Raw genomic sequence first — 18,326 nt, 5'->3', positions numbered from 1 at the left:
GGCGGCCAACCGCTTTGTGACCGTAAGTAAGGAAGAATTAGAAATTATGAAAGAAAATGCTGTTCCTAAAAGCACTAAAGATGCTACGAAGTTTGTTCTAAAACGATTCAAAGGTAAGGTGGAATTGTGATTTATTTTATTGATTTCAAGACAAAGTATTTTATGTGAGTCGGCATAGGTAAGTGACACAAATCTGCACTGCGCCATTATTATAAAAGCATGCCGCTTTTGAAGTTTGAAATGAATAATCTTTTAATATGATTTTTTAAACAATCACCTGTGTATTTACACTAAAAATAATTATTTGCCTCAGGCTCAGTGAACATCGGTGAATAATAACCTCGACTTTGTCTCGGTTATTATTTAAATAATATTGGCTGGCGTTGAGTGGTATACAGTGGTGCTTGAAAGTTTGTGAACCCTTTAGAATTTTCTACATTTCTACATAAATATGACCTAAAACATCATCAGATTTTCACACAAGTCCTAAAAGTAGATAAAGAGAACCCAGTTAAACAAATGAGACAAAAATATTATACTTGGTCATTTATTTATTGAGGAAAATGATCCAATATTACATATCTGTGAGTGGCAAAAGTATGTGAACCTCTAGGATTAGCAGGTAATTTGAAGGTGAAATTAGAGTCAGGTGTTTTCAATCAATGGGATGACAATCAGGTGTGAGTGGGCACCCTGTTTTATTTAAAGAACAGGGATCTATCAAAGTCTGATCTTCACAACTCATGTTTGTGGAAGTGTATCATGGCATGAACAAAGGAGATTTCTGAGGACCTCAGAAAAAAAGTGTTGTTGATGCTCATCAGGCTGGAAAAGGTTACAAAACCATCTCTAAAGAGTTTGGACTCCACCAATCCACAGTCAGACAGATTGTGTACAAATGGAGGAAATTCAAGACCATTGTTACCCTCCCCAGGAGTGGTCGACCAACAAAGATCACTCCAAGAGCAAGGCGTGTAATAGTCAGCGAGGTCACAAAGGACCCCAGAGTAACTTCTAAGCAACTGAAGGCCTCTCTCACATTGACTAATATTAATGTTCATGAGTCCACCATCAGGAGAACACTGAACAACAATGGTGTGCATGGCAGGGTTGCAAGGAGAAAGCCACTGCTCTCCAAAAAGAACATTGCTGCTCGTCTGCAGTTTGCTAAAGATCACATGGACAAGCCAGAAGGCTATTGGAAAAATGTTTTGTGGACAGATGAGACCAAAATAGAACTTTCTGGTTTAAATGAGAAACATTATGTTTGGAGAAAGGAAAACACTGCATTCCAGCATAAGAACCTTATCCCATCTGTGAAACATGGTGGTGGTAGTATCGTGGTTTGGGCCTGTTTTGCTGCATCTGGGCCAGGACGGCTTGCCATCATTGATGGAACAATAAATTCTGAATTATACCAGCGAATTCTAAAGGAGAACGTCAGAACATCTGTCCATGAACTGAATCTCAAGAGAAGGTGGGTTATGCAGCAAGACAATGACCCTAAGCACACAAGTCGTTCTACTAAAGAATGGTTAAAGAAGAATAAAGTTAATCTTTTGGAATGGCCAAGTCAAAGTCCTGACCTTAATCCAATCGAAATGTTGTGGAAGGACCTGAAGCGAGCAGTTCATGTGAGGAAACCCACCAACATCCCAGAGTTGAAGCTGTTCTGTACGGAGGAATGGGCTAAAATTCCTCCAAGCCGGTGTGCAGGACTGATCAACAGTTACCGCAAACGTTTAGTTGCAGTTATTGCTGCACAAGGGGGTCACACCAGATACTGAAAGCAAAGGTTCACAGACTTTTGCCACTCACCGTTATGTAATATTGGATCATTTTCCTCAATAAATAAATGACCAAGTATAATATTTTTGTCTCATTTGTTTAACTCGGTTCTCTTTATCGACTTTTAGCACTTGTGTGAAAATCTGATGATGTTTTGGGTCATATTTATGCAGAAATAGAGAAAATTCTAAAGGGTTCACAAACTTTCAAGCACCACTGTAGTATACCCTACTTTTCATAACATGAGAGTTCAACATTCTTAATGTAATACTGTATATCTTCTGTATGAAACTTATTTAATGATATGATGAATCAGGTTGCATGAATTGCGTGTCTTCCCCACACAACTAGAAAGTAATGTTGTCATTACTTTACTCTATAACATCCTCCCTCATTTTTTTTTAAAAGCTCTGGCTGCCTTGAATCCTAGAACAAAGCCTATTTCTTAACCAGCTGCCAGACTTGGAGCCTCATCACTCTGCCATATTCTCTCAGTTTGCCCCCACAGTGTCATAAAGATGTGACAGTTTAATATGAATAACTCATTGCTTCACTATATACAAAGGCTTTAACTAGCAGATGTCAGCTTGCTCCCTTGCACATCATTATTCACAGCATTTCGAGGTGATCTGTCAGAATCTGACTAAACCCATACGTCTGGAGTGTTTAATGCTAATCGGACATGCATTTGCATAGCATCCGTGTCTCCCTTTTGGACTTACATTGATCAAAAATGTCAAAAGCACGTCCGCGTTTGTAGACGTTTCAACATTTCAGATAAGCTTAGAGGAGAAAACATGCATTCAAACAGTTTTAATTTTACAAAAACTTTCATTATTGCATTAATATTTTCATTCCATTATTATGTCATATTAAGGGGGAACTAGAAAAACAAACAAACATGTGTCAAAGTAACAGTCCACATTACAAATACTAATATCACACTATCGTGTGGCTCTTTTTCTCTGTCCTGCTGCTACTGGGATGTGTTTTCCCTGTCCTGCTGTTACTGAAACTGCATTCCCAGTTCAATTCCTCGATTGTGCACATTAACAGAAATAATTTTTTTTCCCATATTCACAGCCATATTCAGCTCTTTCTCAGCACTGATAGCGTTACAGGTGGAGGCATGGTTTAATACGGGTCTGCAACAAGAGTGTGGTGATTAGTGAACGAGCAGCAAGGGTAATGATTAAGGTGGCACACCTGAGCCCTGTTTTTCGAACAGATCCTTGGATCCATCACGAGTGTAACAACATTGGGACATCGCTGCTTGGAAACACTACAAACCCAGTATTAAAGTGCACATGTAAAACTTTTAAAAACAAAGAACCGGGCAGCTGTATAGCTCGCTCTGTCACTTTCACTGTTTTACTGACAGTCTCTCTCTCACACGCACACACACCAAAAGAAATAAAGAGAGATCACATTTATAGCATATGGGGAAAAGGAAGACAAGACTTAGGTGTGTGAGATTAATCATTACACCTGTAACTCTTTCCCCCTAACACCACACTCCTGCTACAGATTCCCGCTAAACCACGCCTCTGCCTGCTATGGAGCACTTGCATGTGACGTCACAGCCGATCCAGATTGTGACAGACGCCATCGTGTCGGTCAAACGCCATATTCCGCCTTCTACTTCTACTTCTGGTTCTACTTCTACCTTTTCTTCTGGAAAACCCTACTATATACAATTCTACTACAACGGCTGCGGCTACAAGCTCTCCCTACCTGTGCACGTTTTTTATGTTTTTTGTGTGTATTTTTGCATGTTGTTCGTCTGTACCGGACTTCAATATCCACTACAACTGTATGGACTTACTGGACATTGGTTTCCAGCAGAAAATGACGGTTTGTAGCGATTTCCATCGCATGCACAACATTCCGGACGAGAAAAAAAAAAAAAACATTCCAGACGAGATAGCGAGACCAGCGGGGTCTCCGTGGATTGTTATCGGAAGCAAAGCGAAGGAGGCGGTGCCGGGAGCTGAAGCAAAAGCGAGGCTGCAGAGCCGGCCTGTTGACTAAGCTCAGAAAACAGCCACTCAAATCTCCACTGCCAAGCCTCTACCTCTCCAACGCCAGGTAAACAAGACGGACGATTTGGAATTACCTTATTCTATTCTATAATCGGCTGGTCAGTGCTATACTCAATACTTAAGTGACTTACCCATCCAATGAGGATTCTTGTTTACAAGATGCCACATCTGAGTCGCTGACAAATCCTGAATTTCTGTAGAGATAACTGTCCAGAGATTTATAAGCACGCAGTGCTTCACCACTGAACAGCGAGGGAAAGTTAATGAGGTAATTATACACGTCCGGGTATTCCGCTGGCAGTTCAAAATCCGGTCGTGAAAACTCCGTCCGGTAAGCCATAAGGGTCACAAATCTGTAGATCGTTTATTTTAGACATATATCTAGTTATCCGTTCATTAGAAAAATGAGCCGTGTAGTCCGTCGGTTGAAATTGATCCATTCTGTACACGAGTGCAGCAGTATTCAGCGGTGTTTTTGACCGACAAGATGGTGGTTGTGTACTTTCCGGTCACGTGACTGCAAGATCTCTATAGAGATCTATAGAGATCTTGCAGTCACGTGATCGGAAAGTTAACAGCCACCATCTTGTCGGTAAAAAACACCGCTGAATACTGCTGCACTCGTGTACAGAATGGCTCAATTTCAACCGACGGACTACACGGCTCATTTTTCTAATGAACGGATAACTAGATATATGTCTAAAATAAACGATCTACAGATTAGTGACCCTTATGGCTTACCGGACGTAGTTTTCACGACCGTGTCAGTGGATATTGAACTGCCAGCGGAATACCCGGACGTGTATAATTACCTCATCAACTTTCCCTCGTTGTTCAGTGGTGAAGCACTGTGTGCTTATAAATCTCTGGACAGTTATCTTTACAGAAATTCAGGATTTGTCAGCCGCGGCATCTTGTAAACAAGAAAATAATCCTCATTGGACGGGTAAGTCACTTAAGTATTGAGTACTAATGCTAGATATATCACTGACCAGCCGATTATAGAATAGAATAAGGTAATTCCAGCTGTAATTCCAAATCGTCCGTCTTGTTTACCATGGATCTGGCGTTGGAGAGGTAGACGCTTGGCAGTGGAGATTTGAGTGGCTGTTTTCTGAGCTTAGTCAACAGGCCGGCTCTGCCTGCAGCCTCGCTTTTGCTTCCTCTCGCCTCCTTCGCCTGCCAGACCCGATAACAATCCACGGAGACCCCGCTGGTCTCGCTATCTCGTCCGGAATGTTGTGCATGCGATGGAAATCGCTACAAACCGTCATTTTCTGCTGGAAACCAATGTCCAGTAAGTCCATACGGTTGTAGTGGATATTGAAGTCCAGTACAGACGAACAACACGCAAAAATACACACAAAAAACATAAAAAACGTGCACAGGTAGGGAGAGCTTGTAGCCACAGCCGTTGTAGTAGAATTGTATATAGTAGGGTTTTCCAGAAGAAAAGGTAGAAGGAGAAGTAGAACCAGAAGTAGAAGTAGAAGGCGGAAATATGGCGTTTGACCGACAAGATGGCGTTTGTTACAATCTGGATCGGCTGTGACGTCACATGCAAGATCTCTATCGCCAGATATACATCGAAATACCGCTATATCCTGTGTAGTTAGTGTGTAGTGTCCTGTGTATTTGTGTCATTTTGCACTTATTTTACACTGTGGTGTATTTGCAGTTGTAGTCTTGTATACGTAGTGCTGCTGTGTTGCAGCATGGTCCTGAAGAAACAGCATTATATCTGAATATATACGTACAATTGAATGAGAGTAAAATTCATTTGACTTAATGAAAATAAATGCAAAGAAATTCAAGAAAAATAACAAACGAATACAAACTCCACACTTTATACAGGATATTACACGGTTGCGCGAAGACGTGAAGTTCATCTTCGAGTGGTGAATATATATATCACGAGTTTGCTTTGCTCACTCGTGATATATTTTTCAACACCAGAAGGTAAACTTCATATCTTCGCGCCACCGTGTAATGTTCTTTATATTACGTGGACCCATCCACAAAAATAATACACAAGTTAATCAAAAGAATTTTAAATTTGAATCGGTTCGCCATTTTCACAATGCGCATCTATAGTCGGTGGGAAAACACTGGGAGTGATGTCATTGGAGTAAAATATCGGTGATTACTATACATACGGGACACTTTTTCCATGGAATAAAAACATTTATTTTTTTCGCGGTCCGGTTTCCATCAAATCCTGCGCTCTGATTGGCTGGCGAGCGGGTCCGTATCCTACGATTACGGACCCCAGTTACGGACCCCGGTTATGGACCTCTGGCAACTCGCTCGTTCACAACAACAACAAACATAGTAGCATTTTTTGTCAATATTTATCTTTTTTTTATAATATTTATTTATAAGATTATCAAAAATCTTATAAATTTTTGCCAGCATTTCTCAGGAGAATAGCATTAATTTTACAGCATGGATAGCGATGACGACAGTGTTCACAGCGAAAGCGAGTTTTACTACCCTGAGGAAGAAGAAATAAAAGAAAACATTTCAGGAGAAAGCTAAAAACCTGTAACTGTTGCTAATGCTGAGCAAAAACATGGCTGAATCCTGAATGACTCAATTTTGTATAAATAGGGGACTACATAGGCGGCAAAATGTAGTTTTTTTTCCTGCCATGGAAGTGCACTTGTATACCGAGGAGGAAGCCATTTTCATTACAGCCGTGAATGAGGATTCAAAATGGCGGCTCGGCTCGGTTTTCCCTTTCGGGCGCTCTCGTTTTCTGTTAGAATTTGGTAAAGAAAAAAATAAATATATTATTTACCAGTTTAAGGTCGGTCCGTATGGTGAAATACCGTGACCTCGGCCTTGAATACTGACCTCGGCCCAGAGGGCCTCGGTCAGTACTTTCAAGACCTCGGTCACGGTATTTCACGATGCAGACCTCCCAGCTGGTAAATAACATATCTCATCTCATCTCATTATCTGTAGCCGCTTTATCCTGTTCTACAGGGTCGCAGGCAAGCTGGAGCCTATCCCAGCTGACTACGGGCGAAAGGCGGGGTACACCCTGGACAAGTCGCCAGGTCATCACAGGGCTGACACATAGACACAGACAACCATTCACACTCACATTCACACCTACGCTCAATTTAGAGTCACCAGTTAACCTAACCTGCATGTCTTTGGACTGTGGGGGAAACCGGAGTACCCGGAGGAAACCCACGTGGACACGGGGAGAACATGCAAACTCCGCACAGAAAGGCCCTCGCTGGCCACGGGGCTCGAACCCGGACCTTCTTGCTGTGAGGCGACAGCGCTAACCGCTACACCACCGTGTCGCCCGTAAATAACATATATGTATTCTATTCCCTTCTAGTGGGTTTCATTCGTTTGGTTTGACAGCATGCAATATTGTTTGCATATTGCTGATCCTACGTGTATTATGCCACTCTACCCAGTGGAGAATGAGCATGCAATATTCTTACAGTATTGCATGTTATCAAGACAACATGACATCACATGTCGGAGATGTAAAACTTCTGCGCTAGCGAGTGACAATCTGTAAACAAATATGGCCACCAGGTTTGCTTCGTTAAATACGGAAGATTTTGAGAGAATTTTGGCTGCCAGGTAGCTCCGTTGTGTGTATCTGTTGACGTTGAGTTTAAAAGTAACTAAGTAAATTACACAGAGAAAATAATAATAATAATAATCAGCTTGACTGCACTAGCATTGGCCTTCGCTAACGCTAACTGCTACGCCGGTTGGAAGGTAACTGGACTGCCGCGCTAACAACATCGAGCTGCGGGTAAGCTAGCGCTGGCCTTCGAGAATGCTGATTTGAAGAGTGTGTATGTATAATAATAATAATATTGGCTGGCTCTTTTTCGTGGTATATCAGATATATTCCATTCAGCTAGCATGATATTGAACTCATCTTCAACTTGTTCAATATCATACTAGCTGAATGGAATATATCTGATATACCACTCAACGCCAGCCAATATTATTTAAAGGATAACTGAAGTCATTTTTAAACTTGCTTTATTTCTTAATTAATGTGTTATTCAATTATGTTCTTGGTTTTAGTAACCTTATATCGTGACTCGTATTGGCAACTAATTGCAATTAAATATTAGGCTATACTTAGGGCGGCACGGTGGTGTAGTGGTTAGCGCTGTCGCCTCACAGCAAGAAGGTCTGGGTTCGAGCCCTGTGGCCGGCGAGGGCCTTTCTGTGCAGAGTTTGCATGTTCTCCCCGTGTCCGCGTGGGTTTCCTCCGGGTGCTCCGGTTTCCCCCACAGTCCAAAGACATGCAGGTTAGGTTAACTGGTGACTCTAAATTGACCGTAGGTGTGAATGTGAGTGTGAATGGTTGTCTGTGTCTATGTGTCAGCCCTGTGATGACCTGGCGACTTGTCCAGGGTGTACCCCGCCTCTCGCCCGTAGTCAGCTGGGATAGGCTCCAGCTTGCCTGCGACCCTGTAGAACAGGATAAAGCGGCTACAGGTGATGAGATATTATACTTATCGGCCTATTCGGTTGTTAGCCATGTTGAATTTAGTTCGTTTAGTCCATGGCAGGCGTCGCTTATCTGCGCGATCTTCACGAGACTTGCGCGAGACTTCGAAGCGTGAAGTGTCAGCCAGGTGTCAGTGCCGCCATTTTGAAAACTGTTTTCCAAACGAAATATTGCACAAAAACGAGTTTAAATGACGATTACTGCCTACTTTTTTCAAACTTTCCTGACTGCTATCAAAACTAACAAAACTTCCGGCTTGATTACATCAGCATTCGAAAGAGGGCGTGCGCGTCTTTTGACAACGTTAGCAGATGTCGGCCACTTTGATTTACGCTGTACGTTTTACTTCCGTCCTACGATGTCTCGCACAGGTCTCAACGAATCTCGTTCACGGCTGTTGCTTTGACATATGGACTGATATATTACAGAGCATATTTCAAACACTCATAACTTGCTATAGCAGTGACAAAATAGCTGTCAGAAATGCATTCCGATATTTAATAAAATGAGATAAATAGAATTTTGATACTAAAAAATTTGCCTTTAGTTCTCCTTTAAATATGTCACTCAGACCTGCAATGTATTTCGTATGAAAAATGCGAGTTTTTCAACACGAGAAGATAAACTTCATATCTTCAAGCCAGCGTGTGATTTTTTTTTTTTATTATATCGACATATTCACAAACAAAACGTACCCAAATTTATCAAAACAATTCATCAATTTCCTAACGAGCGACATCTAGAGATTTATGTCACGGTTTTGGTTCTCCATGTCCCTGATGTAGCTCGTATTAAAAATACGAGTGATGCATTTTGCAGTAAAACACTCATATCTATATAATATAAAGTGTGTATGTCCATCTTTACTTATTTGTTTTTACTTATTTTGCTTGTTTCCTGTTTGACCCCGAATGAATTACAGTAAAGCTTGCTGCACTAAACTTTATGACAAAATTCAGGTTTTAGCCAATGCTTGGCTAAAAATCACATAATGCTACAAAAAAAATCCCAGTATATTTCTAACACTGATTGCATGCCCTTTTCTTTTTATTTTATTTATTTATTTTTTTAAATCCTATTCCTCCGAGGTTAGCTGTCGCTAATTGTTACTCATGAGCTGAATCTCCGTTTTCACACAAAAGCACTGTCTCTTATAACGAAGGCTGAGGTATTTCCTCCAAGAAACATGAAGCCAACCACTTTTCAAACAGTTGCTGATGCAGCGTTATGCAGAAGCTGAGCTCTTTTGGAAATGAGCACTACCTGCGCTATTCCTTATACATGACGATGATGTCAAAATTTCAGCTTTTAAACACATTTACTTGATGTTCAGTTGATGTTCAAGTCATTTTTCTCAGAATCGCGTGACAAAATGAGTGTGGAAAGTGAATGGTCTTTGTAAATATTAAAACCGCCCTGGGTGAACAATGCACATAAGATGGTTAAAGTGAGGGAAAAGTGTCACTCACAGGGAAGGATCTGATGGTCCACTCGACAGCACTCTTCTCAGGTACCCACTTGACATGGCCTGTGCTGGTCTTAAATTTGGGGGAGTCAGCGTCACTAGGCACAGGCACCAGGATAACCACGTTGTTGGCAGTGGAGCGGCTTTTAAACTGGCTTCGGGCCTGCAGGACACCGTACACCACACTGAAGTAAACATTCAACGGCCAAGACACCAGCAAATATCACGAGAAACAATATTATTAGATTTAAGATTAGCTGTCCAAAGCTGAAAGACCTCTCGGGTGTTCATGTTAATAAGGTTATATTCACAGGTTGTAAGCTTTGTAACTTCAGTGCAAAACCAAAGAAGCCTAAATCAGACCACAGACTTAGCTGTCTTGGCACTAAATGTACTTTCCCAGGTAAAATAAAGGTACAAAATACAAAAGTACCCTTGAGGGTTCACGCACAGGACAAGCATCTGTGTCCTAAGAGGTACAGTTACAATCCTTTGCTCATGAAACAAATTGATGTATTGTAAGAGGAGAGAAGAGTGGAGAGTAAGTAAGTAAGTAAGTAAGTGTGTGTGTGTGTGTGTGTGTGTGTGTGTGTGTGTGTGTGTGTGTGTGTGTGTGTGTGTGTGTGTGTTAGGGTTGGTTCGGTACCAAAATTTTCAGTTCAGTATGGGGAAGCCATTGCATAATGGTTAGAGAAGCAGCGTTGGCACCAAAAGGTTACCAGTTCCTTGGACCAGCAGGAATGGCTGAAATGCCCTTGAGCAAGGCACCTAACCCCCAACTGCTCCCCATGATGCTCTGGGTGTGTTGCATGTCACTCTGGATAAGATTATAATAGATACTGGTTCCAAAATTTTCAGTTTAGTATGGAGAAGTCATTGCATCATGGTTCAAGAAGCAGCTTTGGGACCAAAAGGTCATTGGTTCAATTCCCTGGACCAGCAGGAATGGCTGAAATGCCTTTGGCCGAATCCCATTTCACCCCTTGGACCAGGCCCTTCCCCTCCATTTTGCGCGTTCACGTGAAGGGGTAGGGGTATCCCAATCCGAGTTAACGCGGAGGGGTAGGGGAAGGGGTAGGGCTTCTGTACCCCTCCAAACGGAGATTTTCCTGGAGCTGACTCCGAACAAAGGGGTTTGAGTGATTTCCCACAATGCCATGCGGATTTCAGCGAGATTTCATGCGGATTTCAGAAAGATGGCGGTTCCCGCGGCGAAAGATTGTCATAAATGTATTTTCTCCATTATTTACGTGTTTTAAGTTGTTATCCAGAGGAAACACGCCGTTTGATTCGCTTTCGAGCTGAGAATGAGCAGCGATTTCTGAAATCCAAGCTGCTGCTAAAAAGCTTTGGGAGTGAGTATTGTTTACGGTTGCTTGACTGCGTACGTTTTGTTCTGTTATTCTCGCTTTTATTGTTTACATGAGTGTTCTGACACCTCATTCTGTCGGATGTGGTGCACAAAGCGCCAAAGATATCCCATTCAGTGGTGTTAGTTAACAAATCACACCCTGCCAGCAGAGATTTCTGGTTCTGGCTCTGACTGTAGCGGCTGGTCGCAGCCAATGACGCATTTGGTCGCGTTTTGCTAACGTAAACGCTGACGGAGGTACGCGATGATGTATGCGATCGTTGAAGGGCTATCCCAATACATAGGGGTTGAATTTCAAGCCCTATCCCTTGTAGCTCAGTTTCAAGGGGAAGGGCCAAGGGGGAGGGGGAGGGATAGGGGGAGGGGTAGAAATTAGAATTGGGATTGGGCCTTTGAGCAAGGCACCTAACGCCCAACTGCTCCCCGGACTGCTCTGGGTGTGTTGTATGTCAGTCTGGATAAGATTATAATCTTATCTGGATAGTGGCATCTGCTAAATGCCACTCATGTAGCGGTACAGTACCTGGCATGGCAGAACAGTAATGGTACTAGTTCCGTACCAGTGCAACAAATAAATTAATATTCATCCATCCATTATCCGCTTATCCTGTGCAGGGTCATGGGCAAGCTGGACTGTGGGGGAAACCGGAGCACCCACAGGAAACCCACACAGACACGGGGAGAACATGCAAACTCTACACAGAAAGGCCCCTGTCAGCCACTGGACTCGAACCCAGGACCTTCTTGCTGTGAGGTGACAGTGCTAACCACTACACCACACAAACGTCAAAATTCGTATTGTTTAAACACTGCATTAAATGAGTGAAAACACTGACTTCCTGCTTCTGTCTGCCTGTCTGTGGGTGACAGGTGTAGAAAGAAGGATTTATGAGTAGGCTACCTTCACAAACATCTGATGAAGGTTATTTCTATAGCCTTGTTATCCTTTCATTCAGAAACTCATTAAGGAGCAGACTGATACGTAGGCTAAGGCTACATCCACACTAATACGTTTAGTTTTAAAACAGCATTTTTAAATGAAAATGATCTCCGTCCAGATGAACGTTCTAGCTCTGTATCAGAAATATTCTCCGTACATACTAACACGCCTGAAAATGCATATCACACGACCATTCGCGTACACAGAACATGCATATGTCATACACAGCTGATGTCGTTTATTTTCTTCCAGGAAAGTCACATGAGAGGACCGTGATAAATCAGGGAAGGATACGTCCTGACCGATAAGCCCCAATCAGGAAGCGAGCGTGGGTGTCTGCGTCATCGTTTCCAAATGTTTCTGTTTTTGCCCGTTGACACTAAAATGCTATCCTGGAGTATTTGACCTAAAACAAGGCCAGGAGCATTTCCAAAAATCTCTGTTTTAGGTGCTGTGTCTGAAATCACTCACTACTCACTATATAGTGGACTATACAGTGAATTTGCCATTTTGTAGTGCTGTCCGAATGTATAGAGACTTATTGCATCCTATATAGTGGACTCAGAGTATCCCACAATGCACCATGAAAAGTGGTGTACAACCGATGGTCACTAACCAAGCAATATATACCATCATGCGCTGCGGTCACGCTGATTTCATAAGGCTTACTTACTTAGACTTAGCTCCTCCTGTGCCTATTGGCACATTGGGCAGCAAGTTTCCGCCACTTGGATTTGTCAGCCGCAGCTTCATCAGCCTTCTCCCAGGGGATGTTCAATCTCTTTAGGTCCTCCTGGAAAGTCCTCCTCCATGTGATCTTTGGCCTTCTCCTCCTTCTCTTGCTGACTGGCGGTGTCCATGTTATGGCTGTTTTTGCATGGCGGTGGTCTGGCAGGCGTAAGATGTGGCCTGTGAGCCGTAGTCTTCTTTCGGCGACAATTTCACTCAAAGGTTGTGATCTGGCCCTCCGCAATATTTCCTCATTTGTAACATGGTCCTGCCATCTCACTTTTAGTCTCTTCCTCAGGCTTCTTTGGTGAAAGACATCCAGCTTTTTGCTTACATGGGCTGTACGCTTCCAGGTCTCACTGGCGTAGATGGCTGTGGGGATAACTATGCTGTTGTAGAGTCGAAGTTTTGTGTCACCGTCTATGGTGTTTGCTGTCCAAATGGTGTTCATTCATTTAAATACTGTAGCTGCTTTACCAATTCTGCAGTTGACATCAGGCTCTACTTCGCCATCATTGGCTACCGTGCTGCTGAGACAGGTGAACTGGTCAACGGTTTCGATGCAGCTATTGTTGACACTAATACTGACTGGGGCTTGGCTGTTGTTGCTGTCCACCCTCACTGCCTTTGTCTTCTCCGTGCTCACACACAGCCCTACCTTTCCAGATAACTGTTCAAGTTTTGTCGTGAGGCTTTGGAGGTCATCTCTGTTGCAACTGCTGGAGCGCAGGTGGCCAAGTGGTTAGAGCGCTTGACCGCTAAGCGAACGGTCCCTGGTTCGAGCCTCGGCTCGACGGGGATCTGGGGCTCGCTCCCTGTCCACCCAGCAGTGAATGGGGACCTGGTGGAAACACTGGGGAAGTTAAAGGCGGCGAGGAAAGGAACTGGCCACCCTACCTCACTATGCCGATGGCCCAGGACAAGTGCGCTCTCTAACAGGCACTCCCCCAATGTACTCCCCTTCTGTTTTCAGACAGCAGGGCGATGTCATCAGCAAAGTCAAGGTCTGCCAGTCTTGCTTCCTCTCTCCATGGTATTCCCTCCGTGCAATCACTTGTGGTCTTCTTCAGGACAAAGTCGATTGCCAACAGGAACAGGAATGGGGAAAGGGTGTATTCTTGTCTCACACCAGTTTCAGTGCTGAAGAAGTTTGTTGTGCCCTCTTCTGTTCTAATGCAGCATCTTGAGTTGGTATAAAGGCTCTTGAAAATGTTCACAAAACATCTTGGGACACCGTATAAAAGGACAATCTTCCAGAGAGATTCCCTGTGAATACTATCGAATGCCTATTTCATAAGGGCTGTTTAGTATTTTAGATGGAGTTTGTTTTTCCTGATGACAACAGGTACGAGACAAATTTATAAGTTGTGGCGCGAAAATGGCAATAATATTGTAGTGCGTTGGGGTGAATGGACGGACAAAGAAACACATTATAAACGGACCTTCAAGAACAATTATAAATAGTAAGCGAATAAAAAAATAAGCCAAAATAGAATACGACAGATAAAATACAGGAATAAAAGTTACAGTGCAGCGCGAGGAATTAATCAAAAGCCTCAAATTTGATTTAATAAAAGGCAGTGGCAAAGAAGAAAGTATTCAGCCTTGATTTAGAACAGGGGTCACCAAACTTTTTTCTCTGGGGGCCACATTGTCGTTCCTGACTGTGATGGGGGGCCGGGGTTGGGTCAGCTATATAACATAGAATTGTATGACCCAGACAAATATGACCACCAGCAGGCCTCATTGTGTAGTAGAGATTACTAGCATGGCACAGCCATCCACACTACTATATCCCCACTACTATATCAACACTACTATATCCACACTTGATTCCTGGCACATATTTGTTTATCTTTACTAGTGGTTTGCAAAAGTAGTAATCGAGTCTTCACACTTTGTTTTAATTTGAAATACCACAGATATTCCATTTATTTATTTTCTAATAAAAATAACATCAAAGCTGTTAAGGTAAGAAATATCTGCCTAGTTGAGGTGACTGACACTGGCAAAGGTTGGTGGAAAATTATAAATTGTAGGTAGGCCTGTTGATATTCATCTCATCTCATTATCTCTAGCCGCTTTATCCTGTTCTACAGGGTCGCAGGCGAGCTGGAGCCTGTTGAACAGGGGTACACCCTGGACAAGTCACCAGGTCATCACAGGGCTGACACATAGACACAGACAACCATTCACACTCACATTCACACCTACGGTCAATTTAGAGCCACCAGTTAACCTAACCTGCATGTCTTTGGACTGTGGGGGAAACCGGAGCACCCGGAGGAAACCCACGCGGACACGGGGAGAACATGCAAACTCCGCACAGAAAGGCCCTCGCCGGCCACGGGGCTCGAACCCGGACCTTCTTGCTGTGAGGCGACAGCGCTAACCACTACACCACCGTGCCGCCCACGCCTGTTGATATTATTAATAATATTAATAATAATTGTGTGCAGCACTTAATGAAGGTCAAATAAATAGGCCTATAAAATAAATACATTTAAAAAAAACAGTGAAATTATAATAATATGAGCAATAGATCAGTAGATCACAGCAGTTGTGCTGTGTCCTGCACGTCATTGCTCTCATCCATGGCCAAAGCAAAAAACTCGAATTCTGACGCTTTCTCATTCAGCTGGTCAGACACGTTGTCCCCAAATCTTCGGTTCGCCTGGTCATAGTAGGTGGGGAGAGACTCACCGCGTTGAGCGCATCCTTCTTGTCGGGACACGCCTCCTCGGCCACAGCAAGCATGCATACTTTAACAAAGTCCCCATCAGTAAACAGCTTTCCATGGGTAGCTAGTAGGTGAGCTACCTTATAGCGAGCTCGGACAGCAGCCTGGTTGATCTGGGTTTGGTGAAGGAATACATTCTGTTGTGCAGCCAGTCCGCATTTCATCCTCCGAATCCTGTCTTCTCTTGTTTGCCCTCGCAAACTAGCATACTCTTTGTGGCGGGTTTCGTAGTGACGACGCAGATTATATTCTTTGAAAACCGACACACTTTCTTTACATACAAGACAAACTGCACGGTCCTTACACTGAACGAAAAATAACCGGTGGTCCACTGTTCTTTAAAAACTCTGCACTCTCTGTCAGCTTTTCGCTGACCGCTCGCCATTTTGCTGTCCTGAACACTGACAGTTCTCGGCGCGTGCGCTGCCTGTCACTGCTTGATCGCGAGCATATGACGAAAATTTGGAAAATATGAATAGTTTATTTTATAACTAAATATCAATTTTAATTGATAAAATCAACAAAATACAACATGCAGACATGTTATTATTTGCCAAAAAGCAATTTAAAAAAAATAGGCCATGACCACTTTTGGGGATTGCCTCATAGGGCCGGTTCACGTGGCGGGCCGGAGTCGGCCCACGGGCCGTAGTTTGATGACCCCTGATTTAGAAGAACTGAAAGATACAGCAGACACAAAATACTTTGTATTTATTAATGTAGGAAATACGCTCAGTATAATATGTATTTATCACCAAAATACATGCATGTATTTATTATTTTGAAAACCCACCAGCCGACTGAGCTGGCACATTTTAATTGTGTGAAACTAATTATGTAAATAACGGCGTGGTGGAGTAGTGTCCGAAAGCATTTTTGTGGCTACTGCCTCATAGAGGCGAAGCGAGGCAGTAGCCACTATGTCATCGTGTTGTAAGAATGTAAGAATGAGTGTAACAATAGCGCATGCGCATACGCATAAGCGTTACAATCACCAGAACGGCGATTCGTGATCTTGCAATACGAACAGTTGATCTCGCGTTATCAAAGGTACACAAGAACGAGTGGCGAAGCCATTATGTCATCGTGTTGTACGAATGTAAGAATGAGTATAACAGTAGTGAAACTTCGTAACCAATCAGCACTTATCCTGATCAAGTTCGATTACCCGTTCTACTTCTTGATAAACTTCGGAACCAATCAGAACCAGAAACGAAATCAGAGAAACCTCGTTATGACTTCATAGTATCGGAAGATAACCGGCAGATAAAAAGATAAACGAAATTCACCTCGTGGTTCGCCAAGGCTACTGATTCGATATCGAGTAAGTGGTGTTTATTTAAGAAAATTTACCTTTCGATTATCACAGCTTTTGTTTGGTCCTCCTGAAAGGTCAAATGAAAGGTTTTGTAAGTTTTTTTGCAGATATATTGAGAAGCCGATATCAAACTTCTGCTATTCGCTTTAATTTTTTATTTTAGAGTCTTTACACTACACTTGTGAAACAAAATGTGCTCATTAGTACTAAATAATGCTTCTAAGACAATTCACGAACAAGTGCTTTCTTACTATTTGGAAAAGAGATCTAGTTCACATCGCTGTATTTTGAACAAAACGCAGTAAACAAAATTGGTAACTAAAATACTCCAAGCCCTGATGCTGCTCACAGCTTGGCGATGCTTGCAAGAGATGAGGCGAGTAGAATTGATAACATGTATATAAGCTATATTTACTGTATGGCCATGGGATCAGAAAACTATTTTATTTATAAGCAGTAGCCACATGGACCCATAAATGGCCCTTTTCCACTACCCTTTTTCAGCTCACTTCAGCTCGCTTCAGCTCACTTCAGCCCGACACGGCTCGCGTTTCGACTATCTAAGAACAGCACGACTCAGCTCGCTTCAGCCCTGCTCAGCCCCCAAAACTCGCACGGTTTTGGAGTGGGGCTGAAGCGAGCCAAACCGAGCCGAGTGAGGCTAAGGGCATGAGGAGACACTCCCCTGTGCACTGATTGGTGAGGAGGAGTGTCCTCACATGCCCACACACGCCCCGCGAGCACGCTGGGATCTGTAAACACCGTAAACCCGGAAGAAGGAGAATTACGAATTACGAGAATTATGAAGCCTTATGCGCCTCGCCTCATCTATACGCTCTTGCCAGTATCTGTTGGCGTTATCGGTGTCAACAAGCCACAGCACCAAGACCAGCAACACTAACGACTCCATGTCCTCCATGTTTATTGTTTACTCTCCGGGTTGTGAGACTACCGCTTAAAAGCTCACTGATGTCACTGTTTGCGCCGCATAACGACATCACCTGACGTCCACCCTTTTTCGCTAACTCCACCCAATGTGTCCACCCACTTCCAGCCAGCATGGTTCAGCGCGGTTGCAGTCGAAATGCAACTCCAACAGCCCTGCTCAGCTTGACTCGGCCCGGCACGGCTCAGCACGACTCAGCCGCGTTGGTAGTGGAAAAGCGGCAATAGGGTACCTATTTTTTTTCATTTTACCAATGAGCTCACTATATAGTCCTCTATATAGAATTCTCTAGATAGTGAGCAGGGAATAGTGAACGAGTGAGTGATTTTGGACACAGCAAGGGGCTCAAAAACTCCAGTGTAGTGTGGACACCGGGCGTAAGCGTAGCAAAAGTGATGCGTTTTAAAACTAAAACATATTAATGTGGCTGTAGCCTAAGAAGACAAACGGCAGCCTGAGCACCATCATCACAGTAGCTGGCTGCG

The 18,326-nt window shown here is 43.2% G+C and overlaps 1 protein-coding gene across 2 annotated transcripts in view; it reads right to left on the bottom strand.

Moving 5' to 3' along the window:
* Window positions 1–18,326, bottom strand: part of ap1m3 (adaptor related protein complex 1 subunit mu 3) — a 105,315-nt gene that overhangs the window by 19,261 nt on the left and 67,728 nt on the right. For both annotated transcript variants that reach the window (XM_060920007.1, XM_060920009.1), the window contains one exon: window positions 9,801–9,959. In XM_060920007.1, the coding sequence (XP_060775990.1) occupies window positions 9,801–9,959 (159 nt within the window). The remainder of the gene's footprint in view (window positions 1–9,800; window positions 9,960–18,326) is intronic.

Source organism: Neoarius graeffei, chromosome 4 (genome assembly GCF_027579695.1).
Source record: "Neoarius graeffei isolate fNeoGra1 chromosome 4, fNeoGra1.pri, whole genome shotgun sequence".
NCBI lineage: Eukaryota > Metazoa > Chordata > Actinopteri > Siluriformes > Ariidae > Neoarius > Neoarius graeffei.
This window is presented reverse-complemented; position numbering and strand designations above follow the sequence as displayed.